Source organism: Xiphias gladius, chromosome 17, assembly GCF_016859285.1.
Source record: "Xiphias gladius isolate SHS-SW01 ecotype Sanya breed wild chromosome 17, ASM1685928v1, whole genome shotgun sequence".
Taxonomy (NCBI): Eukaryota; Metazoa; Chordata; class Actinopteri; order Istiophoriformes; family Xiphiidae; genus Xiphias; species Xiphias gladius.
In genome coordinates, this window is record NC_053416.1 from 1332627 (window position 1) to 1358531 (window position 25905).

General features: G+C 44.3%; 2 protein-coding genes and 1 long non-coding RNA gene across 9 annotated transcripts in view; 2 read left to right on the forward strand and 1 right to left on the reverse strand.

Annotated features, from left to right (window-relative positions):
* The window catches only part of arrb2a (arrestin, beta 2a), a 32781-nt gene extending 19447 nt beyond the window's left edge, over positions 1 to 13334 (forward strand). Inside the window, exons 8-17 of one of the 4 annotated variants that reach the window (XM_040150394.1) lie at positions 1253 to 1320; positions 3457 to 3592; positions 4763 to 4847; positions 5405 to 5477; positions 6432 to 6569; positions 6657 to 6740; positions 7599 to 7622; positions 8150 to 8226; positions 9498 to 9552; positions 11061 to 13334. In XM_040150394.1, the coding sequence (XP_040006328.1) occupies positions 1253 to 1320; positions 3457 to 3592; positions 4763 to 4847; positions 5405 to 5477; positions 6432 to 6569; positions 6657 to 6740; positions 7599 to 7622; positions 8150 to 8226; positions 9498 to 9552; positions 11061 to 11151 (831 nt within the window). In that variant the 3' untranslated portion in view covers positions 11152 to 13334. The remainder of the gene's footprint in view (positions 1 to 1252; positions 1321 to 3456; positions 3593 to 4762; positions 4848 to 5404; positions 5478 to 6431; positions 6570 to 6656; positions 6741 to 7598; positions 7623 to 8149; positions 8227 to 9497; positions 9553 to 11060) is intronic. The other 3 variants (XM_040150395.1, XM_040150396.1, XM_040150397.1) reach the window with 3 other exon arrangements.
* Positions 13335 to 17187: 3853 nt separating this feature from the next.
* Positions 17188 to 24645, reverse strand: taf9 (TAF9 RNA polymerase II, TATA box binding protein (TBP)-associated factor). Of its 4 annotated transcripts, none has more exons than XM_040150417.1 (7): positions 24520 to 24645; positions 23041 to 23122; positions 21578 to 21714; positions 20459 to 20593; positions 20261 to 20342; positions 19009 to 19122; positions 17188 to 17681 (listed from the first exon to the last, which is right to left on the reverse strand). In XM_040150417.1, the coding sequence occupies exons 1-7, from the start codon at positions 24553 to 24555 to the stop codon at positions 17524 to 17526; spliced, it is 744 nt and encodes a 247-aa protein (XP_040006351.1). In that variant the 5' UTR covers positions 24556 to 24645; the 3' UTR covers positions 17188 to 17523. The 4 variants fall into 4 exon arrangements, with proteins under 4 accessions (XP_040006351.1, XP_040006354.1, XP_040006353.1 ...); XM_040150420.1 differs by lacking the exon at positions 24520 to 24645 and adding an exon at positions 23288 to 23720; XM_040150419.1 differs by lacking the exon at positions 24520 to 24645 and adding an exon at positions 23220 to 23720.
* LOC120802540 lies at positions 17600 to 21593 on the forward strand. Its single transcript, XR_005709237.1, has 3 exons — positions 17600 to 17707; positions 18854 to 20408; positions 21479 to 21593. It is a non-coding gene; the product is annotated as an uncharacterized LOC120802540 (long non-coding RNA).
* Positions 24646 to 25905: the final 1260 nt, after the last annotated feature.

Sequence of the window (25905 nt, forward strand, 5' to 3'; positions counted from 1 at the left end):
AATAGAAACTGTCTTTAGTTCACCACCAATCGTCATCATTATTATTTTGGATTTTTTTTCAGACTGACCAAACTTGCTTCTGTTAGTTCAGATCAGACCCAAGCGATCAGATAAATTATCCTCTGTTTTATTGGACAAAGTAAAGTGTTAACCGAGGAGTAGAACCACTCCTGCGCTCCTCGGAGCAGGACTGAGGAGTTGACGAAGCGTCCCTCACTAGTTATCTTACCACCCCCAGAGCAGCAGAAGTAGGAACCATGATGATGGTTTGGAGAGTTAAGCGTGGGTAAAACTCTAAATGCGGAGAAGTGCACCACCTTCTATGTGTAGGTTTAGATCACTTGAGTCACATGGGCAAACATATGATTCCAAAATTACTAAATAACTCGATCGCATAGTTAGTTAACGTTGACAGGCTGCGTGTGTGGCTCACAAAAGTGACTGGAAATGCAAATTAACTTGCAAGCGAAGCAGTTTGTCTTTGACTGTGTGAGAGGATCTGTGTTTGCTGTCCGTGGTGGTGCCACGTCTTGCATGTGTTGTGCAGCAGTGATGCTGAAAACCATCATGGGATCTGCTTTACCACTCAACGTCCAGTCGCTATTGCCGGCTATAGTAAATAGCATTAATAATATGTGCTGTGCTTCCCGTGGTTCAGCACCAGGCCCGAGTCCTTCGTTGCATCGCGTACCCTGTCTCTCCCTATTGGCTGTCACGTAAAAAAAGGCTTGGTCCTGATTGGTCCTGGGAACACATGCCCAGCTTTGAGAAATGTATAGCACGTTACATCCAGCATTAAGGAGCCATTTTCTCCACTGCGAAAAAGCGTAAGGTTGTGAGGACATTGGTGTCTGCGGGGACGTTGTGTTCTCGTCTGCACCGGGACTCGGTCACAACTCTCTTCTCGCCAAAGCGCCGCCTTTTGATAAGCTGGCTGTCACCATGATCGGCTGTTCCCCGATCATCTCTCCTGACACGAATGACTGTCCTCCATCCTCTGAAGCTCTCCTAAAATAAAATGCTTCTCGAACTGAGAGTTTCTGGTCTAGTGAGGAGCGATATCTTGTCCAGGAGTGTCTCCGTGCAGTGCTGAGCTCTGAAAACGGCACCCGGACATGAAGCGCGACTCTGTTCAGAGCGCCTGAGCGGAGTCGGTGGAACACCAGCGGGTTTGAACGTAACCGTGAAATCGTAGCAGCTGGAGCGGAGGCAGGTTGTGGTGCTGACCTGCTCATATCTCCTCTCTCCTCAGGCCTGCGGTGTTGACTTTGAGATCAGAGCTTTCTGTGCCAAGTCGATAGAAGAGAAGATTCACAAGAGGTGAGTTCGAACCCGTGGAAGGTTTCACCCTCAGCAGACTGTGGGTGGGGCTTTTATTTTTTAGGTTTCTTTGGGATTTTTGCTGAAAAATGCCGCACACACTCTGGTTTCAGCTTCTCGGGTGTGACCGTACATTGAGTGTGTTTTGGTCAGACAAAACGAGCTAACTGAAGACAGTGCGGTGGCCAGACTAAACGATTAATCAGGAAAATAATCAGATTAATCTGCGAAGGATTTTTTTCAATTAATCATTTTGTCTGCAAAATGCCACAAAATGTCTAGTCTTTTTAATCCAATTCCAGAGTGACATCTTAAAATGTCTTGTTTTGTCTGATCAACAGCGACGAGATTCACTTGACTATGACGTTAAACACAGAACAGCAGCAGATCCTCACTGGAGAATCTGGAACCAGAGGACAAATTAAGGTTTTGCTCAAGGAAATGACCTAAACACTTATCAATTTTCAAAATAGTTGACAGTTGATTGATTTTCTGGAAATCAACAGGTCGTAATCATGGTTAGTTGCAAGCCTTGTGCTGGTCACGTCTTGTTTGCAGTGCTACAGTATCAACAAACTCAAACAAAGTCAGGAGTCACAAAAGGAAGGTTTAGAAGAGGTGGTGGGGCTTTAGCTCTGTCCCGGCTAAATTGGCGGCAGATAGCTGGGTAACGAGATAACGTCGGCGATATCCTCAGCAGCTCCGGTGGAGACGCTCCACAAAGCGTGTCTGTGATCTGAAGTATCAACAGAAACGCGTAGTGTTACCGTCAGACCGTCGGAGCCATTGAGAGCTCAGGCAAAGAGCGAGTTCTTCTGTCTGGAGCGACCGTTTTACGTTCGCCTTCAACAATCGCACGGACAGAAAACAGAAGGAGAAAAGGAAGCGCGCGGCAGTTTCTACGCCCACAGGAGCAGGACCGTGATGCGATGCCGCAACAAGACACGAGCAGGGTTTAGTACGAGCATGTGAGTCAGATTCTCACTTGGAGCTTTTCTCACAATCTGTTCTCGGTATCAGGAGCCTCGCTGCTGCATTTTGAACCAGCTGCCGGCGAAACTCGCATTTAGTTTCTAAACTCTCTAAAAGAGGGAAGAGGTTTTACTGTCTCCTTCAGCCTGATGTTTGAAAAGCTGCTACTTACGAAACGCTGTGTTTGCAAAAGTTAAAAGCAGAATCAAAGATGACACCCAGACATTTTTCACGAACACAGAGATCCATGAAAACTGGCTGCACCACCAGAGGAGTTTTTCATGACCGATGAGGAGGGCCTGCTCAGCCAACCGCCGGTGTTACACTGTGAAACAATGAGCTCGCTTCAGGAAACGTTAAGAGCGTCGTACAGAACTTCAGCGATTTGTTTAGCTGATATCCACTGAGTGATGAAGTAGAAAGGATGTTGTTGTCGCTGTGTTGTGTTTTTTTCCCCCAGTGAGGAGCCAACTGAGTGAGGACAGGGTTAGCGAACGTCACGGAGCAGAGATTAAATATGTGTTGAACGTCCTACAACCAGCTCAGCAGGACGTCCAACGGTTTAGGTTTGACAATTAACTACTGTAGTTTCTGTCCGTGTCAGCGTCGTGTTCGTCTGGTCCGTAAATCAGAAGTAAAATTAGCTACTGTAGAAGAAGAAGAAGCTGGATTCTTAAATATAAAGTTTGATCTCTTGTTACACTGAACAGTTGAATTGAGTTTGTCACTGTGCTGAGAAAAATAAAAAAACAGGACATTTGTCTTCATCCAACCAGACAAACCATGAGGTTTAGATCCGTTTAGATCCGATGAGGAATTCAAAAGGATTTGGATTCAATAAAATGCTGTCGAACCTGATCCCTAGTCTTGGCTCATTTAGCTCATTTTGCAGCCGCAACTTGAACTCTGTTGGCATTAGGACTGCAGCTCGTGATTATTTTCATCATTGATTAATCCACCAGTCATTTCCTCGATTAATTGTTCGGTCTGTGAAACATTAGCAAAGTGTCCTGGAGCCCAAGGTAACGTCAAGACCCGTCTCGTTTTCCGACCATCAGTCCAAAACCCCCAAACATCCAGTTCACAGTAGCGTTAAGACGAGGACAAAGCAGCGAGTGGGCAGAAAGGGAGAGAGGTCTGATCCTTCCGTCTGTGTTCGAGCAGGAACTCGGTGCGTCTGGTGATCAGGAAGGTTCAGTACGCTCCGGAGAAACCCGGTCCTCAGCCCATGGTGGAGACCACCCGCAGCTTCCTCATGTCTGACAGATCCCTGCACCTGGAGGCCTCTCTGGACAAGGAGGTAGTCTCTCACACACACACGCACACACACACACGCTTTCTTCGTGTACGACCAGCTGCTCACATCTGTCACAAAATCCCACTGACAGCTGGTTTGTAACATCACGAAAAACTGTCAGTGCAGGACTACAACTGAAACCAGACGGTGTGTGTGTGTGTGTGTTTGGCAGAAGTGGAAAGTAACTAAGTACATTCACTCAAATACTCTACTTAAGTTCAGAGGCAAACATTGTGCTTTTACTTCACTACATTTATCTGGCTGCTACAGTTACTTTTCAGATTAGATTGTGCATAAAAAATGAAAATACAACACATGGATAAAGATGAAACCAGTGATCAGCAGCCTTTTTGTCATGTGACTGTTTATATCAAATCAGTGTGTAGTTGTGTCTCATCGTGTTTCAGAGACGTTTCTTGTCACACGTTTCACTTCTGTCACTGTTCAAATGATCAATACTTCACAAAAAGGGCAAATATTAGTCCAGAAACTGAAACCAGATCAGTGAATCAGAACTGACGACCCCTCAGGTTCACCTGGTGACCCTCTGGAGGGGCCCGACCCCCATGTTGGGAACCAGTGGACTAAACTAAAAGCAGCTCCAACAGTAAAATGCTGCTGAAGCCTCCGTGACTCAGGATCAATGATCCGATCATGTCAGAGAGAATCAGAGACCAGTCACAGGAGGCAGGTCCCTGCACAGTGAAGTACTTTTACTGTGGTAGTGGAACTACATGAAGTACTTTTACTGTGATACTGGAACTAGATGAGGTACTTTTACTGTGATGCTGCAACTACATGAAGTACTTTTACTGTGGTAGTGGAACTAGATGAAGGACTTCTATTATGACAATTGAACTACATGAAGTACTTTTACTGTGATACAGGAACTAAATGAAGTACTTTTACTACTGATACTGGAACTACAGGAAGCAGTTAATACTTGTATAGGATTTTAAATGCAGGGGTTTTACTTGTAATTGGGTACTTTTACTACAGCACAGGGTCTGAGTACTTGCTTCACCACGGGAGTGTGGAATTTGAACACGACACGCATCAAACAACTTTTCTCGGCCTTGTAGTTCTCACGACTTTGTTCACAGCCATTTTCCTCATGAGGTGTTTTAACGACCGTGTTAAATGTCTTCTCCTCCCGTGTTGTGTTGTGTGTAGCTGTATTACCACGGAGAGCCCATCAGCGTCAACGTTCACGTCACCAACAACTCCACCAAGACCGTCAAGAGAGTCAAGATTTCCGGTACGTCCGGCTTCTTCTGCTTTGTCTGCGTTTGTGACTCTCGTCTTCTCATCTCGTGTTCCGTCCTTGACTGAATCAAATTAAATGTGTCTCATATTAAAAACCCCCGACAAGTAAAAGTGCCGCTAGATGCAGCTCGTAGAGGTCAGATGTGGTTACTAAACGCTGACGTAGATGAAGCGTGAGGAGAGGAAACGTCAGGTCTGTGAGGAGCCGGGAGGAGACCGGACCCTTCCTCACATCAACACGTGGAACCAACAGAAACGTCTGTTCTACGTTTGGACTCAAACTTGATCCTCTAGTTGAAATGATCCTCTGGTGTGAAAGTGTGTCCCGCCTTCAACAGAATCTCTGCTACCAGCGTTTTAGTCGTTGCTGAAATTAAGTTATGAATGTAACAGTTCTCTCTCTCTCCCCCTGTGTGTTCTTTTCTCTCTTTTGTCTCTCGCCCCCCCCTCTGTGTGTGTGTGTGTGTGTGTGTGTGTGTGTGTGTGTGTGTGTGTGTGTGTGTGTGTGTGTGTGTGTGTTCTTTTCTCTGCCCCCCCCCCTCTCTGCAGTGCGTCAATATGCAGACATCTGCCTTTTCAGTACTGCCCAGTATAAATGTCCAGTGGCCCAGCTCGAAGCAGAGTAAGTCCCAGTTAAATCTCTCTCGGTTCCCAGTAAAAAAAAAAACCAAAACCACAAGTCTCCTCTGGGCCAGTCCAGCGTTTCCAGACTGTCAGAAGGTTACTGAGGTCAATAAGAATGAATAAAAGATATTTAACACAGCCAGACGTCTTTAAAAGCCTGACCCGACTCCAGTCTTGGCTCAGGCTCAGCCAATCTCTCGCTGGCCTGCAACGATGTTACATGGAAATGAAAAACAGGCAAAATAAAACATAAGATACAAATTGTAAAAACGAGACCTTGAACCAGATCGTCTACATCTGTCCTTTCTTTAAGATTAATTAACCCATACATATTGTTTATTTCTCTCTCTTGTTGATCAACAAAGTGTCAAATATTGAAAGCTGGGGATAAAGAGACGACCAGGTCGAAATGTCTAAATCGCCTTGTTGTGTTTTGTTTTTGTTTTTGTTTTTTAAATATTTGATCATATTTTACAAAGAAGCCTCCATGTTTTCTGATCTGATAAACCAGATAAACCGTTTTAACATGGTTTAAACAAGAGCGAAACCGGTTTGAAGACATTTCAGTAACGACATTCATCTCTTTAAACTTGTGATAAACTGGATTTAAGTGGGTTTTAACTGGTTTAGACTGGTTTTAAATGATAAACAAATGAACTCTCCAAAACTTGTTTACACCATTAATTAACTGGTTTAAACCGGTATAAACTGACTGAATTAAAACGGGTTTGAACTAGTTTTAAGCAGTTTTAAGGCAGAATGAACGAGATGAACTGGTTCAAACCAGGGATAAACAACACGGTGACTTTGATTTCATCAGCGCAATAAGTTGACGACCCATAGTCTTAAATAACCACCCAGCGCTATGGTTTGAACTGATCTGAAGTCAGCCTGTGGAGTGGGCGGGGTTAACCGGAACAGTTTGATTGACAGCAGTGTGTCGTCTCCACAGCGACCAGGTGTCGTCCAGCTCCACGTTCTGTAAGGTGTACACCCTGACCCCGACGCTCGACAAGAACAGAGAGAAGAGAGGACTCGCTCTGGACGGCAAACTCAAACATGAAGACACCAACCTGGCCTCGTCCACCATGTAACGCACGCACGCACGCACGCGCACACAGATGTGTACAGACGTGTTGTCGCAGTCACGTGACCACAGCGCTCTTGTGTGTTTCAGTGTGAAGGATGTCACCAACAAAGAGGTTCTGGGGATCCTGGTGTCCTACAGAGTCAAAGTGAAGCTGGTGGTCTCACGTGGAGGGTACCACATGCACACACACACACACACACACACACACACACACTCTGCTGACATCACTTCCTGTCCTCTCAGCCTCGGTGTTTCCTGTACATATCAGTGGAGTCGTGGACTCTTCTCTTCTGGACTTGGCTCCATGAAACGTTTGTGGCTGAGCTGCAACAACATTAACTTTGAACCTGGACTAAACCATCAGGATTCATTTAGAGCCAGAATCAGTCTTAGTTGTTTATAATTTGATATGATAACTCAACAGCCCAAACGATGGCCTGTTTAACTTTGGCTGAAATACTACGCAGGTTATTTATTGTGTAACACATCTGCAGCCCTGTTGCAGCGGCGGCGTGTAACTTCAAGTGTAGCTTAATCTGAATGTTGTGTGGGAGTTGCACTGTAACTCAGTGAAAACAGGATCTGAGTGAATACAGTTCCCTCAAAAGGGGCCTGAGGAGGTTTTCAAAAGTCTTACATTCCTTCGACAGAGGTCCGGAATATTTTTGCCGTGGACAGTAACATCAGCCATAACATCTGGCTGTCGGGAGCCTGGTGTTATGAAGCTCCGCGCCTCATAATTATTTCTTTTTTAATTGGTTAATCACCTGTTTTCAGTCCATCATCATTGAGACAATGGGGCCCTGGACATTTTTACCAGGTCGACTCTGTGTCGCTGCAGCTCAGCCTCAGTTTTCAGCTTCATCCTCCAACTTTTTGCTTTTTGCAGTAGTCGCTTCCACTGTAGTTTGTTGTGAATGTGTTGCCTCCTGCTTGTCGGTTCATCTCCCCTCTGTGTTTTTGGCTTTTTGTGTTGCCCCCCCCCTCCTCACCCATCTGTTCGTCCTCCCCTCCTCCCCTCCTCCCCAGGCTGCTGCGAGGCATGTTGGAGAGGTAAATGTGACTGACAGCCTCAGTTTTCAGCCCACAGCACACATGAAACATGAAAACACAACCTGGTTGAATGAAAAATAAACTGCTGAGTTTCTGTGTCTGTCAGTGACCAGAGTTAAAAGTTTTTCGGTTTCAAATGATTAACTGGTTTAAACCAGAGCTAAATTAGATTGACGTGTGTTTGAACTGGATTAGTTTAGTTTGAAACTGGTTTTAAAATGTGTTTAAGCAAGAGACCAACTGGATCGAAATATTTAAACTTAAGACTAGTTTCAATCGGGTTTAAACACGAGAAACTGGTTTAAAACCCAGTTAAACAATAGAGAGATTGCTTTGAATAAGATGTAGACAGAATTCAAGTGGGTTTAGACCTGTTTTTTTTTTCTTAAGTATATTTGAGTGAGAAGCCTTTCCCCATGTTTACCCGTTGTGTTGTCATAAACATCATAAAACTAAATGTTACCGACGGGACCTGGACTTTAGCGGCGATTTCCCGCTGAAGTTACCGTGTGCTTGTTGTCTTTCAGAGACGTGTCGGTGGAGCTGCCCTTCATCTTAATGCATCCTAAACCTGCGGAGCCGCCGGTGTCCCGCCCACAGTCGGGTGAGTCCCCACGGCGCATCACTTTATTTACTCACCCCAAAATGTGTTGCCAACATCCGCCCGGAGGAAAACAAATGGCCGGGGAGTTCATTTGCATGAATGAATGAATGAATTTCTACGTGTCACCGTAGGCTTGGCGGCGTCAGGGCGCGTGTGCTTGCAGGATCGTTTTAGTGTCCTGCTCCGGCCGCTCCGCTAAAACCCCGCTTCCTTCCCTAGAGAGGCTCTCGCTCCAGCCGGAGGCTTGTGTACAATTTCAAATTCACAGACTGATTTATGAAGCCAGAACCGTGGTCCTCAATGTGGAAGCGGTAGAAATATACATTTCTTAGTGAGTTTATCTAAGTTCCATTGTTTAGTGCTGTAAATTTATAGTCAATTTCTTATTAGAAGAATTTAACATATGCAAAAGGTTTGCAATAAAAAAAGTTATTGGAGTAATTTGACAATATGTGGTTTTATTTTAGAAAGGACTGTTTGAGTTTTTAAAGGTTTTAGCCTTCCATCATTGTTGTTTAATTTTTTTAATTTTTTTTGCCGGCCTTCCAGAGGTGGTGTGACTCCGTGAGATGAACAAAATCTGACCCAAAAATATTCCGTTTCCCGTGATGTAAAACAGTTTCAAAGATTCATTGACAAATAGTTTGAACTCGATAGGTGTGAATAATCTTCGTAACAGTGAATTTTAAGTGCAGTCCTGCCGCTATGAGAGTTTTCCGACTACGTTCCCGTGGGTCGTTCTGGGAGGTAATAACTGATTTTCAATAACTGATCATTTAGTTTGGGGAATTGTAAAGAGAGGACGGGGTGGATGAGGCCCCGCTGAGCCCCAGCTGCTTCCTCTCCCTTTAAGAGAGAGATTTTAGAGTGAAGTCGCAGAAATAAGCAGCTTTTTACTCCAACACCAAACAGCGTCGGGAATAAACTGTCCTCAGCTTCCCTTGTCTCTTCGGAGCCGGAATCTGAGAACATTTGACTTTTTTCACTACTTTTGCTTGAAAATGACTGAGACGATTAATTGTGTATCAGAATAGTTGCATTTTAATTTTCTGTCGATAAACCGATCGATTAATCGACTAATGGTTTCGGCTCTGCTTCTCATGTGACAATACACACACACACACACACACACTGCTCTGTCAGCCTTTATGTAACTCTCTGGGCTTCTCCATCCTTATCCCTTCGTTATCATTCACTGAATTACCATGGAGACAAGAGGTAGTTTCCATGGAAACAACGGTGTGACATGCTAGTGTGTGTGTGTGTTACAGCTGTGCCAGAGATGGACCCCCCCATCGACACCAATTTGATAGAGTTCGACACAAAGTGAGTATAAGACCTAATGAGTTTATTGAGAAAAAGAAGAAAAATGCAAACTTTAAAAGAGAGTTTTTTTTATAAATACATACACAACATGTCGTCTTAAGATATGAAATCAGACTCCACCTGGACGCGTAGTGAAACTCTTCTGTTTGTTTCTGTATTAACTGGACGTCAGTACAGGAGCTGGGTGTGTCGATTCCGGTGCTTCAGTACTGATACCAAATCAATACTTGTTTTCAATCTGTCAATAGAAAGGTTTTTCTGCCAAACGCGTCGGAGCAGCGTCGCTCCACGGACTGAGGTGTCAGTCAGTCCACCGCTTTGGTCCAGACCTTCACGTTCCCCTCAGGATGAACTCTAATAACGTCGGAATAACCTCCGACTTTGCCTCCAGCGCCACCATCAGGTCAAATTTTACATTTGTCCAGCTTCCGGTTTACGACCAAATCCCTGCAGAGCTGACGACGTTCCCGTCGGCCTCCGCCGGACCTCGTGTTTAATGCTGACCTGCTAAAGACGGTGCGCACGAGGAGCACTCGATACCCGCTGAGCATCAGTGCGGGTCTGTCCCAGCGCCCACGCTTCGCTGTTGAACACTTGAGCGTGTCCAACGTCAGAAAAACGCCAACGCGCGCGCATCGAACCCACACCGGGCGCAGCTTCAGTCTGCTGCACCAGTCAGGTCCAGCTCTGGGTCAACGACCTATAAACTGGTTTTATCCAAACGTCGCTCAACGATGGCAGAACCTCCACGTGGCCAAAAGTCCAAAATCAGTTCCTCTCGGTGACACTGATCCGTTTGATGCTGCATGTCTGACATTGTCAACATAAATGTTAAATATAATGTAGTTTGATCCGTAATTTGGAAAAATCTCCTTAAGATTTGATTTATCTTTTTTCTTTCTTTTCTTTTTTAAACTTTCAGAATGAATGGACGTCACGTCTCTGCCGGTCTCAGTATAAACCTACTTGCTTCTATACTCCTCCAGCTATAATGTGTTTGACTTTCAGTGTCATCTGACTCCAGCTGTAACACTGTGTTGATGCAGCTCATTTAATTATGTGGAAATAAACCCAACAAAATCATGTGAGTCTGATGAAGACACACACTTGTCTTTGTGCGAGGCGCGGTACGCCCACGTCCACCAGGCGGATAAACCTCCACGTGCGCTGTCGCGGTCTTAACGGGCACGTGGGCTCTGCGGCAGTGGCCGAGTAGGGACTCAACGCATACCGCCAACGTGGGCGTTGGGACGGACCCTACGCTGGCCTCGGCTCAAAGCACCGAGCCTGAGTGCTGCCTCTCAGAGCCGCTCGCCTGGCCGTGGATTCTCAGTCTGGTTTCCGTCCGATAGACTCAACGATCCCTCGATACCCGATTGATCGATCGGTAATGAAAACCACCACTGAGCGCAGCCGCGCTGGATGTTTTTGTGCGTTTTCTCGTGGTCGAAACTCTCTCAAACGGTTTGAAAACGAGATCCCTAAACCGTCTGTCTTTGTCCTGTCAGCAGCATCTCCCAGGACGACGACTTCGTCTTCGAGGACTTTGCCCGCCTGCGACTCAAAGGCGTCGTGGACGACAAGGACGAGGACTGCTAGGAGCTCGCCGACCCTTCATACGCTTGCTTCAAAACCACATCTCTCTCTCTCACACACACACACACACAAACACACACACACACACACACACACTCTCTTCACGTTACATTCCCCGGTGGAGGGGATGGATGAGGGCATGTTTGGACGGGGGCCTCGCAGGGGCACGGTGGTGTTCTTCCTCTCTTGCTTCAGCCATTCTTCACGCCTCCGCCATTTTTCGATCGCCGTCTTGTACAAACGGGATATATATATTTGAAACATAGAAAAAGAATTAATCTTCTACGAGCAGTCGAGACCTGTGTTCAGTGGTGATCGCCGTTTTTCTTCGAGTAAATACTGTAGATGCTTTTTACATGGTGGCTGCGAAAGGGAGGAAACACACACACAAACACACTCACAGCAGTCTTACACAGGCGACTGAAGTTCGATTTCACCAGCATCCGGTCTCCCGCTCTCGTCACACTCTGAACTTGACCCCCCCCCGTCCATTTTGTAAAACGTTTGTCACGTCGTCACGTCCTGTCGGCCGCACTGTTTCTCTTGTTTTCAATCCCCGCTTTTTTTTTTTAAGAACCATTCCAGCGTTGATGGAGTCGTTTCCTTTTATTTAAAACACTTTGCATCTTTCAGAAGTTGAAGAATAAGTTCTGGTGTCGTCTGTGTTTTTCTCGCCGTCATCAGATCTCGGGATCAGATCAGAACCGAAAACTAGACACTAGCTGAGGTTCATTTCTGGCTGTCTAACTCCGTCAGAGCCCATCGGTTCCTACTGAAGAAGTAAATCTTTAAAAACAACTCACAAATATGAAATTTGTATGTATATCCACCTATTAAACCTGACCTGCAAGCGAGTGCACCGGGGTCCAAGTACGACTTCTAACCGAAGCCCAGACCCAGGCCAGTTGGCGAGCCAGCAGACGCAACGTCAGTGATCTTCGTTTAGAACTGGACCTGCAAGCCGGCTTGTTGGGGTCTAATGCTGCCACGCGGCGCCTCTTCTGATCAGGGAGAGTAAGATTATATGTTAAATTCATTCTTCTAAAGTGAGATACATCCGCTCGTATTCCAGCGCTGGAGAACCTGCAAGTTTCCCAGGGTTCAAGCGTAGGACACACAAACAGAAATCTACGTCATGTGGTTAACACATCGGGACAATAATAAAACTTAGATAATGTTCTGACACAAGTTTCCTCTCTACAGGATGAAACGAGCCAGTTCGCAAAAGTAGGTTTGGCACATTTTGCGTGATTGGCAGAGAGCGTGGGTGCGTGGTACCACAGAGGAATATCTGGAATACGTATCGGTTCCGAACTCGCTGCTGGGTTTTATGTTTTCGTGGCGTCTCTGGACAGCGAGAAAAATACAGAACACCGCCAGACTTGGCCTCACATCTCACGCTTTCTCGGGGCAACAGGTTTGAAGATGTTTTTAAATCAGGTGTCTGATGTTTCTCGGGCTCGTTTGGCTGGAGCCGCTGGTTTGGGTAAACGGAGGCTTGACTGAGATATCTTACCTCTATCTGGTATAAACTGGTCTGGTTTCTGTTCCTGTGGAAGTAAAAGCGTTCTCTCCACCTTTTCTTAAACGCAGATTAGCATTTCTTCAGTTCTTAAGTGCTTTAAAATGGATGCTGAGCTCGTCTCGTGGTTTCAGCGGAGCAGTGAAGTCGGTGAATATCCGGGGCTGTTTATCAAAGTTGAAGCTGAAACAGTCTGAGACTCGATCCTGCCTGGTTCAAACGGTCATCGTCCGCTTGTTAAAGGGAAATACTGGAGTTTTTTGTTTGGTTTATTATCATCATCTCCGTTTAAAATCTGAACCAAATACAGATAATTACAATTAGTGTCCATCTTTGAGGGATGAAGCTTGTAACTTAGTAACTACTGTAAACTGCTTTGTGCCTTCTAGATCTCACTGTTGCCAATATAACTGTGTTTTATTTGCCAGTCCCTTTTGTGTGATGAGAAACCGAGATGCAGTTTGTGATTTGTTTATTCATCAGCAGTAAATTGCAGAAAACTACTGTAAATAGCTTAAAAAAAAGAGAAGAAAAAAAAAAGCTAATCATTGTTATGGCTGGTTGATAATTCTGAGTCATCGTACTGTAAGTAAAGTCGTATTTCTGACTCCTTGTGTCGAAATGACTTTTCAAATGCAGGATAATAAACTGTATCTAAAGGAAACGAGATACTCTAGTAAATTAGAAAAACAAAAAGTGTCCATTTTAGACCAGCGCACGTTGGACCTCCAGTCATCTGATTTTAAACAAGTAAATAAACTTTATTCTTGTAACATTGTGTCTTTTTGTCTGGTAAAATTTTCAAAATCCGAGTTTTCTCTTAAAAATTGCGGCTTAATTATTGTAAAATCGTGACTTTACTCTCTAAATGACTTTTTGTCTCGTAAAACCGAGACGCTGATTAATTCTTGTAATTTTACGTCTCTTCTCATAACAAAGACTTTTTTGGGTAAAAATTACAACTTGATTTCATAAAGTATGACTTATTCGCATGTTACCTTTTCGCCTTGTACAGCTACGACTTTGTCCTCTAACACCACTGCTTTTTTCTGCCCGTTCAATTTTAAGCAGTTTTCAATTGAATGAATGACTTCTCCCAGTTTGACACTTTATTCTCACACCACCACTCAACATGTCTGGACTTTCAGAAGCCAGTGTTTTCCTTCTAAGGTCGACGCCACGTGACAGAGCGTCGCATAAAGAGAAAAATGACCAAATTGTTTATTAAGTGCCATGAAACCAACTCCACAGCCAAAGAAAAGAGCAGTAAACGAGATGGATTAAAATAAACCAAATGCCACCAGTGTTTCCCTTCACACCCGCCGCCGCCTCCCGACCATCGTCCATATTTTAGTTTCGTTCAGACTCGGACACGACGCGAAGGATTTCAGCAGCTCGGGTGTTTCTAGCCCCCCGGGCCGTTGCTCTCCAACACTCACGCGTCGCCGCCAAATCTCTCTAACGATTTTCGAGTTTGACCCCCCCCCCCCGGAAAAAAACCAAAAAACTGCACAGATCAACATTTCAGATGAAGCAGGAGCACTGCACTTTCATTGGACAAACAAACCCACAGAGCTGCATACTTGGTTTTTTTTTCCTGCTTATTTCAGGAAACAGAGGAAGCTTGGTCTTTTCTTTTTTTAATTCTTCGTAGTGTTTTTGACCGGTCACTCGACTCATCGGGTCGTTGACTTGCTTCACACAAACCAACAAGCTTTTGTTTTGTTTTTGTTTTTCTTTAAATCTCCCCAACTGCCAGATTTCCTCCCTCCCTCATTGAAGCTGCGACCCTGAAGAAGAAGAAGAAGAAGCCGACGCGGAGCATGTTTTCGGTTTTCTGATTTCATTCTTTTCTTTTCTTTTCTTTTCTTTTCCAAGCAGTGCTGTGAATCGTACGAGCCGTGATTCTGTCCTTACTTTGTCGTGCATATGTGGGGTAACTTTGCTAAGTGTGAACATATTTTGACAAGTGCCACGCCCCGGCCTGTGCGATGCTTTGACCATAATGTCTATAAAACAGGAGGTGATTTCAGCTGGTGGACGAACACCAGAAAAGATAGAATTACGATTATTATGCTTCTGATTATTATTATTATTATTATTATGGTGACTATTATTGTTATTACTTCTACTGTATCATCATTCGCGACCATGATTATTCTCATAATCATTTAAGAGTCTATTGTTTTTGCCATGTATTTTTTATTTTGAGATTTTTATTTTAGTTTTCTTTTTATTATTAAAGGTAAAATGAACTAACAGACGCCGCTGTCGTGTGATTTTGTTTCCGCCCCGCATTTTGTACCAAACGCTGGATGCGGTTTAAGGTAAAAAGCCGCTCGAGGTTAAACTGGAACCGGATTCGGCTTAAAGCGAAAATTGATTCCTTTCTTTTCTCTTTCTATTTTACGTGTAATTGTTGTTTTCGAGAGTTTGTAAGCGACTCTGTTCCAGCGTACTGCAGTTGACCCGGACGACTACAAAACCACGCGGGATTCAAACGCGTTCCCGTTACGCTGACCGTCCCCGTCCAATATGCAAATGAGTCGGGTAGACGTCGCCGCGAGCTACGGTGCGGAGGACGGGACCTGCCGGCTACTGCCGCTACTCGCAGGCGCTGAAATCACACGCAGTGTAGATCTGTTCGTGAGTAGCAGCGTCCGGAACCCGCCGGTTCTAAAAACTACGCGTAGTGGACCCCTTCGCTAAGCCCCGCCCCTTCGTCGGTAGCCGAGAATGGCCTGTCGGAAAGTGTCGGGGCCGAAGCGGCGCTCACGCCGACGTACTGCCCGAAGAAGGGTCGATAGCGAGCGTTTGAGGGAAAGATACTGGACGTCAAATAGATAAAAGTTAGAAGCCAAAGCTAAAGCGAACCGCCACGTCGCCTGGCAACGAGACATGAAGGAGCAACGCTGTTCCGGTAGAGCAGCGACGGTCGTGAGTTCATGACGCTGAACCGAGACCAGTCCGAGACCAGCTCCGAGACCAGCTCCGAGACCAGCTCCACATCCACCAAAAACAAAACAAAACAGCCCGAAAATCCGAAGCGACTGCACGAGAGTCCCTGGAGCTCAGTTGTGTAGTTGTCGGATCCGGGTCGCGGCCGGCCGGTGCTACGCCCTGATTGGCCCGTCGGTGTTCGAGGGTCGGGACCCAGCGAAGGGTCGAGAGGTTTATGTTCACAGGTAAATGTGAGCGTGCAGCAGGTGAAATAAACGTGACAATGAAAAGGAAAAAATACGCTTTTTTTTTTTTTAAACGTCTAACAACACGTCTGATCCGGATCTGATTTTGAGATAATTGCGGCCAACGGGTCGGTTCCGGTTCCGAGGTTCGGGCTACACATTTGGTTTGGTGTCCTACGCAGTGGACAACTTCCTGCTGATGAGGGCCACCGGACCAAAGCGGAGCCATTGAGGGAGGTCGCCCGGTGCCGGTCCGGGTGTTTCCCCGTGTCAACACCGTCCTGCTGGTCACCGGCTCAACCGATGCAGCTGATGCGACGTGTCCCGATCACGTGGTCAAAATGTTCATAAAAAACCTTCATGAACTCAAACGGTTTTTGTATCTTCGTTTCCACGGCGTGTTTGACGTGCGGCGGGTGTTTGCTGTTTTCCCGCTTTGCAGTGTTTGTTTTTTTTTTTAAATTATACCATATGATGCCGCACGTGTGTTCTCTTCGTTTTGCTGTGTTGAGCTCTCAGGGCCACCGTAGTCCAACACCTGACGTAGGACAAGTTCTCTACACAACTAACAGACCTCGTTCTTCTCTGCACCAGCTGGACTTTGACCCTCACCTGAAAACCCGACTTCCTCTGGATCAGGTTCTGGTTCGAGGTGGATGTAACTCAGTACATTAAACATTTACCTCAGTCTCTTCCTTTTTTCTCTCTACTCAGCAATTCAGAGGGAAATATTCTGCTTTTTACTTCTACATTTATTTGACAGCGTTCGTTACTTTACAAATAGAGACGATAGAATATGATGTAATAATATCGGCGAAACAAGTGCAGCTGAAACGATTAATCGATTGATTGAAGACGCCAGACAATTTCCCGCCAATTTCTTGCTTTTCCCTTTAATCGTTTTGATAATTTCAAGGTTTGGACTGTTGACTGGAAGCATTGTGAAAGTTTCACGATGAAACTGTGTCCTGCACTGAAGGTTAAGTAAAAGTAGGTTTTACGGCTGCAACCAACGATGACGTTATAAATAATCGATCAATCGACAGGTTCTTAGCTCAGTGACGTCTTCCATTCGCTTCTGCTCTACAACAGTTGAGAAGCTGAAACCTGCAAATATTTTCATCTTTGCTTGAAATCATCAGAATAACAGTAATGGATGCGGCTTGAGAATCCCGTGATCAATGCTATTCAATAACATATCACTAGCTTGTTGCTGTTGAACATTGTTGAGGTGGTAACTGCGCTTGAGCTCCGTATTGATCCTCCTTCCTCACCCGAGCGATGTCTCGGGGTCCCGGACTGCGGCAAGGCAAAGACAGACGCCAACTCACGGTCGTTTTAATGCAGTTTATTGTAAATCACATCAGAGCAGGTTTCCTCCGCTCTACTGAAGCTTCCGGCGCGTCGGTTTGAATCCACAGTCCAGCTTTAACACCTCACGGCAGACTGGTTTTACTGGTAAACTCCCAGTGGGAACAGGCGGAGGCCTCCTCTCTGGTTAAACAAATGTTCTAGAAAACTTAAACTAACACAACGGGGTTCTGAATGAGCCCTGATCCAAAGTTTCTAGTGAGAACAGTAGCTGGGGTCAGTCTCTTATGTTATTTTTTTATAGGAAGGTGATTTTAAAAAGAGGCGGCGGCGGCGGCGGCGTCTTCAGTCTCGCCGTCATAAAGTGTCGTAGTCGTCCTCGTCCTCGTGCTTCCTCTTCAGCGACTCCCCGCCGGTGTTCTGCGACACCATGTTGGTGGTGATGAGGATGTTTTTGGAGCCGATCAGAGACGGGTTGATGAGGACGTTGGAGACGGCCGGCGTGGACGGCGTCGCTGTCGGGACAAGAGAAGCGGGCAAGGTTAACTGGGTTTTTTTGGTTTCCACATATTCACTAACGGCACCAACGCCAGAGGCCACACGTGGTTTCATGTGGACTGATACCATTTCTACTTAGTTTTCTCGTCAAACCTGCTGTAAAAACTTCGTAGGGTGGAGTCAGAGTGTTGCGACGACACTCAGATGGAAACGGGTTTGGCTCGCTGCAGTCGCTCCTGGTCTCGCTGGACGTTTACAGATCTCTTGCTAACGCTCTCTCAGTGTCAGGGGAGGGAGACTAAACCGCGCTCCCAAGTTTATCTGAAGCCGTCTCTGTAGTAAATCCAACCCCTGCGGCAAACTGACATTAAAATGAGTCTAATGTTAATGCGTTGTTAGTCTTTATGTTAGCGGCAGGAGGGAAAGTGGCCGACTGTAGGAGGAGGCTGAAAATCCAGGAGCCAGGACCAGAAAGGCTCCGTATGCGAGCGACAGGTGTATTAGTGCAAAAAACTCAGTGTAAACAGGCAGAGCTTCACTCTGTGCCAGTACAGGACTTAATCGGGTTAATGATCAGTCACACAGGAACACGAGAAGAGACTGAGAACAAACAAGCGGCGCATTTTCCACGTCTTTGCCGTGTCAGTGGGAAACGTCCACAGTTAGCAGCTACTTCCTCTCCGAGATAATGAACATTTTCCACTCGTCGCTTCTGCATTTGTGCAGTTTTTGGCACAAATGCAAGTCAGCGTTGACCTTTTCACAAACCGCCATTTTTCTTTTCTTTTCACGGTGCATCTCACTGGTGGCGTCGCTCAGAAAACCGTCTACAGACTGAAAATCCCGAATCTATCCTTTAAAAACTCCATCAGAGGCCGTGAGCGTGAACTCTGGCGCCTGATTTCCAGTTTCTTCTCAAAAAATATACAAATCAGTTTTTTACATTTTGGTGGTTCTGTCTTCCACAAGGACGAACCTGCACTATTTATTTATGGTGTCGTGATAATATAACGGCTGAAATGTCCTCACTGGGTTTAGAAGGAGTTTGTTTTACGTCGGCCTCATTTAGTTTGTCTCTAGGATGCAGAGTTTTTATTCCTGATTTTGTTGTTTCTAACTCCCGGCATTTGCTGCCTGTTTAAGGTTTTGTTTTATTTTCTGTTCTCTCTCTCTCCCCTTTCCTGCTTAGACAAAGACTAAATAAACAGCAGCTTTCTTCACTCAACTCCAGACCTCCCATGTATGTTTAAACAGACTTGACCTCTCAGTGCTTTGAGCCCAGATATATAACTGGTGTCACACTGCTTCAGATTAAAGCAAGTGACTGGGAGGACTGGTTCTTACTGGTTTTGGTGGTGGCCGTCTGGGAGGGCGGTGGGATCTGCACGGTGAACCTCTGACCCGTCAGAGACACCGGAGCTCCGACTTTAGTGGTGACGGACTGGACAGACGCAGTTCCTGTGGGGAAAACACTGGTCAGAACAGACTGGTCCAGCTGGGACCAAACAAAAGCCAAACATCTGTTCAGGTAACTGCAGCAGAAAATACTGAGAGCAAGTGAGTTCCCATCAGATTCTTCTCCTTTACTCCAGCTCTCCAGACAAACACCTATAATGGTGCCACTGTGACTATTGTCATTGCTGATTAATCTCTGGATGATTCTTTTGGTGTTGACAATAAAATGTGGAAAATGAGAACAAGTGAAAAGTGCCTCTTGTAATTTCCCACAGTCCAAGTCAACGTTTTGTATCGTTCAGCATCATTCAGGACGAAGAAAGCACCAAATCCCCACATCACATTTTTACTACATAAAAACGGACTAAAGGAAATTATTCATTTAACTAAATAGTTGCATTTCGATTTTCTGTCGATCGGACTGAGAGACTAATGGATAATCTCTGTAGCTCTGCACCTTTTAGTCCAAACACAACATCAGAGTCAAAACGCTGCTGCAGCAGTTGTCCAACTTATTTTCAGGCAGAAAGATTTTTTAAACAAACGTAGTAACGTGATCCGGCCGGTGAGCTCTGATAAACTAGGCCTGGACACGGCGCTGATCTCTGGGTTCGATTTCAATTCACAAAGTCCAGAATCGATTCGATTGGATTCGATTCTTGTTGATTCTTCTACGTCAGATAAACAGATGATGCGTAAAGCGATTCTCCGACTTTATTCTGGGAACTTAAACCTCTTCTACGTTCAACATGTGAACAACGCTGTCGTTTCCATCAGCGTAAAAAAGTCACATTATCGACTGAACTTCAAACACTTTCCAGGTTTATTTTCCTCTGCAAATGCAAACGAGTAAAACATGATACATCTGCTTGTTTTCAGTTCTGCATGAGCAAGAACAACAAAGATCCTGCGTATGTTACAAAGGCGTCGTCATTCTGCATTAAATAAATCAATAACAATAATGTCCCATCCAGCTACACATGGACTGTGAGTAGCAGACGCTTCAGCTGAGCACAGACGGGACAGAATTTTACAGCTCTGTTACTCTGGTCTGGAATTTGTATTTAACCTCTTTGTGTTTCCCCCCTCTCAATAAAATGTCTGACAAACATCTGCATCCTGTCCACGTGACGGGACTCACCGAGGGTCGGCGTGGTCGGTCTGCTGGAGACGGAGCTGACGCTGAGGCGAGGCACCGATATCCTGCCGGCGGACGACGACACCTGGAAGAAAGAACTCACGTGACGGAGCTGTACCGTAGGATAAAAGGAAAACCAGAACAGCACCAGGTAAAACCCGAGATTAAAGTTAAGGCGAGTTAAAGGGGAAGTGTTTTTACCTTCTTCTGTATAGACTTGAGTCTGTAGTTGGGGGCGGTCAGACAGTAGCGGTCTGGGGGAAGTCGAGGTCCGGTGTAGGGTTTGATCAGCGGGAGAGGAGCCTGGTTCTTCTGCCTCGCAACCTCCAGCAAGAACTGAGCAGACAGCGGAGAGGAGATGCACGTTAAAAGAGCGAGGAGACGGAAAAGTCGACAACAGAAATACAGAATGCTTCGGTTATAATGGAGCCTGGAGTTGTGGAGGGTTTCACAAGCACAGAGCTGCAGGCATTAGTGGATAAATCGATTATTTGAGTCACTTTTCAAACAAAAATGCTCGACAGCTTCTGAAATGCATCGTGTCAAGTTGAATATCTTTTGGTCTTGGACTTCATCAGACGTCTGATGGCCTTTTCACCAGCATTTTTCATAGTTTTGTCATTTTAATCAATTAATCAAGAACATGATGAGTTGCAGCCCTAAGGCATAAACAGACGTTGGATGTGGTCACGAATGGCTGCACTTTTAAGGGAGACTATGTAAAAGAAGAAAAAACACATTCTTCCTTTTCCAAATGAAAACTTGGAATTCATGAGCAGTACAACACACCACTGCTCTGTTCAACACACTCATGGGTTTTGTTGCTATGACCGGTAGCTTGTGGTTGCTAAATGTTTCCAAACTTCAGCTAGATGTTACTCAGTAGCAGACATTACTGAGGCAGTCATCAGACTTCATGTTTTTCTCCACTATTCCTGCTATTGCACTGAGTTGAAGGATTTACCATCATCCTATAATTGTCACTTGTTGCAACAGTGACAACTGTTTAACTGAAGCTGCGCAGTCCATCTTTAATGACAACCTGTTGCCTCGAACTTTCTCCGATCTCTCGTTTTAAATGTCAACAGCCGCTGTCATTAGTCTGTGTTTTGTGTGATCATAGAATAAATTAACACAACAAAATAGAAAATTTAAGCAGCAGCTTTGGAGATGTATTTATGAGCCGCGATCACACTTCATACTTGTTTTTGTTGACAACAGAAACTACGTAAATGAGAAGAACTGCATCGGGAATTCAGCCAGAAATCGGTGATCAGGAGGAGCAGCAGGAGACCGAACGGAGGTCGACGGGCGACTTACGTCTCGCGGTGGCGGTGAGGTGAACGACTGGTCCATGCGGCACTGGATCGCCAGTTTGATGTCGTCGGCGTCCACGCTGGACTTCTTGGCATGTGTAGCGTAAATTTTGGCGTCCTCGATGATGGTCGTCACGTATCCTACAAGTGGAAACAGCAGCTGAGTGATCTGAGAGTTGACAACGAGCTCTTATTTTAAAGAAATAATCATGTTAGTCTACAAAACCCGGTTCTATTAAACCGAAGAAGCCAAAGTCCTCAAACATCGAATGTTGTCTCATCAATTGCTGCTAAAAAACTACTGACACACTTAATTATCTTTTGAGAAAAACTCAGCATAAAAACAAAAAAAGGCTCCACATTCAGCAACAGGGCAGGTTATAATTTGACATTTGTTTAAACACGATGCCCGTGTTTCAGTCCTGATACCAAAATAATATTTTTTCGATGCCTTAGTTTGAGAAGTAGAAGCCTATTTTTTGTCGTCAGAACTGATCTTTAAAAATTACCGATATTTTCCAAATTCTCACGTCAGCATAATTATTCGCTACATCCTCAGTCCCTTTGGGGGAAAAAAAAAAATAAATTCTTAGAGAGAAGTGAGTCAAGTGTAGTTTTACACCATCTTGTAGTTTTGAAAACACTAATTTTTAAGTTAAACTATTTACAGAGAACAAAATCCATCGATTCATTACAATAATGGAAAGCCTGTTTGAGGATTATTGTTCTGAAAAATACATATAAATATGTATATTTGTAAATTCACAGCATCTAGATATTATTTTATACATCACACAGAGATTATGAACCCAAACTGTATTAACATGAATACATCAGTGGGACATTATTCTGCAAGAACATACAGAATTATCAGTGTTTTTAAAAAAATCTTAAATCTCCAGGAACAATTAACATGGGAATGAAGAGCAATGTAATATATTTATCCTGTGTAAATAAGACGTCTGTAGACAGCTCTCTTTCAGCTGACTGAGTTACTGTAGTGACTCGATTCCCTTCTCTCTCATTCCTCTCGCATAATCATTTTCTCTGACCATTAACATTTTTTCGGACTTCAGTCTCTCGGAGCTCATCGTCTTGAGTGACAGATGGGATTCGTGGCTGTTTGACAGATTTTTTGTCCTTGGTTAATTTCTGCAGTAAAGACGTCGGGAGACGCCGCGAACTCGTTCTGAACATGTTACACCGGCCTTCAGCGACTCCTGCGGCTTAAACTGGACCAACCAAACACTTCTGAGGCTGATTAACTCTGACAGACTCACTCGAAAACACTCACTAGCCTGGCAACATAATTAGGCTACAAATAACCCATAATACAACACTCTGTAAAAGACTGTAGTTACACTGGTACTCTGTCCATTCTATTACAGGCCTCCGTACCTCTCAGTGTCACAAACACGAAGCTCATTTGTTTTTCACAGATACATAAAAACAAAGTTGTTGACTTACTGTAGGTGAACTCCAGCATCTGGTTGATGACCCGGGGCTCGTACTCTGTGATCCCCATGTCCTTCAGGATCTGGATCATCACCTGCAAAACACAGACAACATAATGATATTAGGGTTGAGAATATGAAATCAACATATCAAATACGAATATATATTATGACTAATGTATGCAAAATCACATTTGAAACTAGAAGGGCACTCAGCAGAGCGCAGACCTCCGCCAAGGCCAGTGTCAAACAACACGCACCAGACTTCAGAAGAAAAAACTCAGTTTCATAGTAAATGATTCATATCCACCATCCCACCACCAGGGTTCAGTGCAATCGTGTTTGTTGGTTTGTTTTCCTGCTGACAAACTCACCGACAAACACGGGTGAAAACATAAAATTCCTCGGTTGAGGTAGTAATAAAACTGATGTTCGGTGCGATGAACTGTTCTGAATCACATCATAACTCTTCACGCATTGAACAAAACCCTCAAAGTGCTGAAACAATTAGCTGATTTGAAAATTTAGGGCCAACGATGTTGATATTTGATTCAAAGTCAATTAGCAAGTAAAACTAGCAAAGCTAATCCTAGAAGATATTCACTGTTTTTAAACAAAACGGGCTAAATGGCTGTGCTGTATCCATGTCCAGTGGGTGGATATGTACTGTACAAACACTCGCCGAGCACTTTATTAGGAACACCTGTACACCTGCTTATTCATGCAATTACCCAGCCAGCCAATCACGTGACAGCTGTGCAATGTATAAAATCCTGCAGGTACAGGTCAGGAGCTTCGGTTAATCTTCAGATCAAACATCAGAATGAGGAGAAAATGTGATCCAGTGACTCTGACAGTGGCAGGACTGTGGGAGCCAGAGGAGCCGGTTTGACTGTTTCTGAACCTGATGATCTCCTGGGGTTTTCACACACAACAGTCTCTAGAGTTTTTACTCGGGATGGAGCCAAAAAAACTAAAAACATCCAGAGAGCAGCATCAGTTCACGTTGATGGGAGAGGTCGGAGGACAACGGCCGGACTGGTTGGAGCTGACAGAAAGGCTTTCTAATCATAATTTACGTACTTTTACATTTTCAATGCAGGAATTGAGTATTTTTACAGTGTGGTATTAGTACTTTTACTTCAATACATGATCGGAGTACTTCACTGTTCCTCCGAAGTCAACTCACGGAGTTTCAGTGTCAAACAAGGCGACAAAACCGACCGTTAATGTTCATAAAACCCAGCGTTAGTCGTTGACAAAAACAAATAACGGCTGTGCTAACACGCTAGCCGGTCACTACTGTTGTGAACGGCGGACGGATGCTAACGTTAGCTGCTAGGCTAGCTGACGTTTGGAGGTTCAGAGAAACGTGCACAAATGAACCAGATACCGACGCTAACTTTGGCATTTAAACCAAACCAGGGCCAGGCTTAGTTTAGACTGCGTTTTAAAGGCAAGGAACCCCACCTAACTGTTTTAGTAACGTTACCTGAGCATCTTTCGGGATGGTTTTCGGAGCAGACATTTTAATTCTCCCCGCAGCGCCGAAGCTGCTTCTTCTTCTGCTGCTGCTGTACCAGCCGCGCACACACACGAACCGGCAACGACACCTGCTGGTCACGGCGAGATTAGCATGACATTCTCGCGGGATTAAATCAGATCCGAGATCAGAAAATAAAACAGTTTTACCTCCTGGATCAATACACGTTTGAGTTCTCAGCTGTAAATTACTCATCTTTTTATTTCACATTCTCGAGTGCAAATTTGCAAGTAAGAAGCCGAACTTCGTGGTTTTCACAAATGTACATCGAGTTTCCACTTTTCTATAAAATGATTAATAGTAGGCCACCTGTTATTGTTTGAAATCTTTAATTTGTGACCTCACACAGTTCAGAACTGTTAGTTTTCTTCAATTTTCAAAACCATATAATATATAATCTATCATCTATACTCTGTTTATGTTTTTTAGTGACACACACACAATTTGCTCCTTAATATCCATGAAGAAGAGGAATAAAAAGTATCAGGCTAATCTCTACTTTAAAAATGTAAAATCTAGGAAAAAGTAAAAGTAGGAGTGTTAGGACAGACAGACAGACAGACAGATGGATAGACAGATAAAAGTGCAATCAATTTTTATAATTTGATGAAATGCTCTAAAATCTTAATCTGCAAGGTAGCTAGGAACCAATGCTGTAAAATAACTGCGCTGCAGAAAAAAGTACAACACTTGCCTGTGAAATGTGGTGGAGTAGAAGTATAAAGTGAGTAAAATGGAAATATTCAAGTAAAGTACAAGTAGCTGAAAACTGAGTACTGTACTGAGTAACTTTTCTTTCTTTCCACCACTGCTGAAAATATTCCATTAAATGCTATAAAAAGAAAAATTACAACCACAGATATCAGCAACAAAATAAAGGTGGAAAGCAGCCAAGTATGTTTACTAACATATTGTCATAAGTACAGTTACATTACTTTTTACAAGTTGCTGATTTTAGTGAGTGCTATAGAAATAAACACTATTATTATTTTTATTAGTAGTAGTATTAGTAGTATTAATTGTAGCCTGTAATAAGCTTTAAAATTCTGCAAACACTTCAACGATTCAATAATTTAACACTTTGAATAGAATCATTCCATTATTCAGAATTACACTTTAATCTAGACTTAATGGAGTAATTTAACATGTGGGCGTCAGTAATTTTAATCATGTAACTGAGCTTTACAGTGATACTGAAACAGACTTTAGCAAAGCTTTAACAACAGAAACCCTGTACGAGGCGCTAGAGGAAAACACACTGAACTCAGCAATTTGAAAAAGTGAAGGCTGCAAAAAACGTCCTCCACATCTCAAGGTCTGGAGCTGAAAACATCA

Coding starts and splice junctions, on each gene's coding strand:
- taf9 (XM_040150417.1), bottom strand. CDS start 24,555: ATGTCTGCTCCGAAAACCATCCCGAAAGATGCTCAG. Junction 21,715..23,040: donor GATGCTGGAGTTCACCTACA/GTAAGTCAACAA, acceptor TTCCACTTGTAG/GATACGTGACGACCATCATC. Junction 17,682..19,008: donor GACGGCCACCACCAAAACCA/GTAAGAACCAGT, acceptor TTGTCCCGACAG/CGACGCCGTCCACGCCGGCC.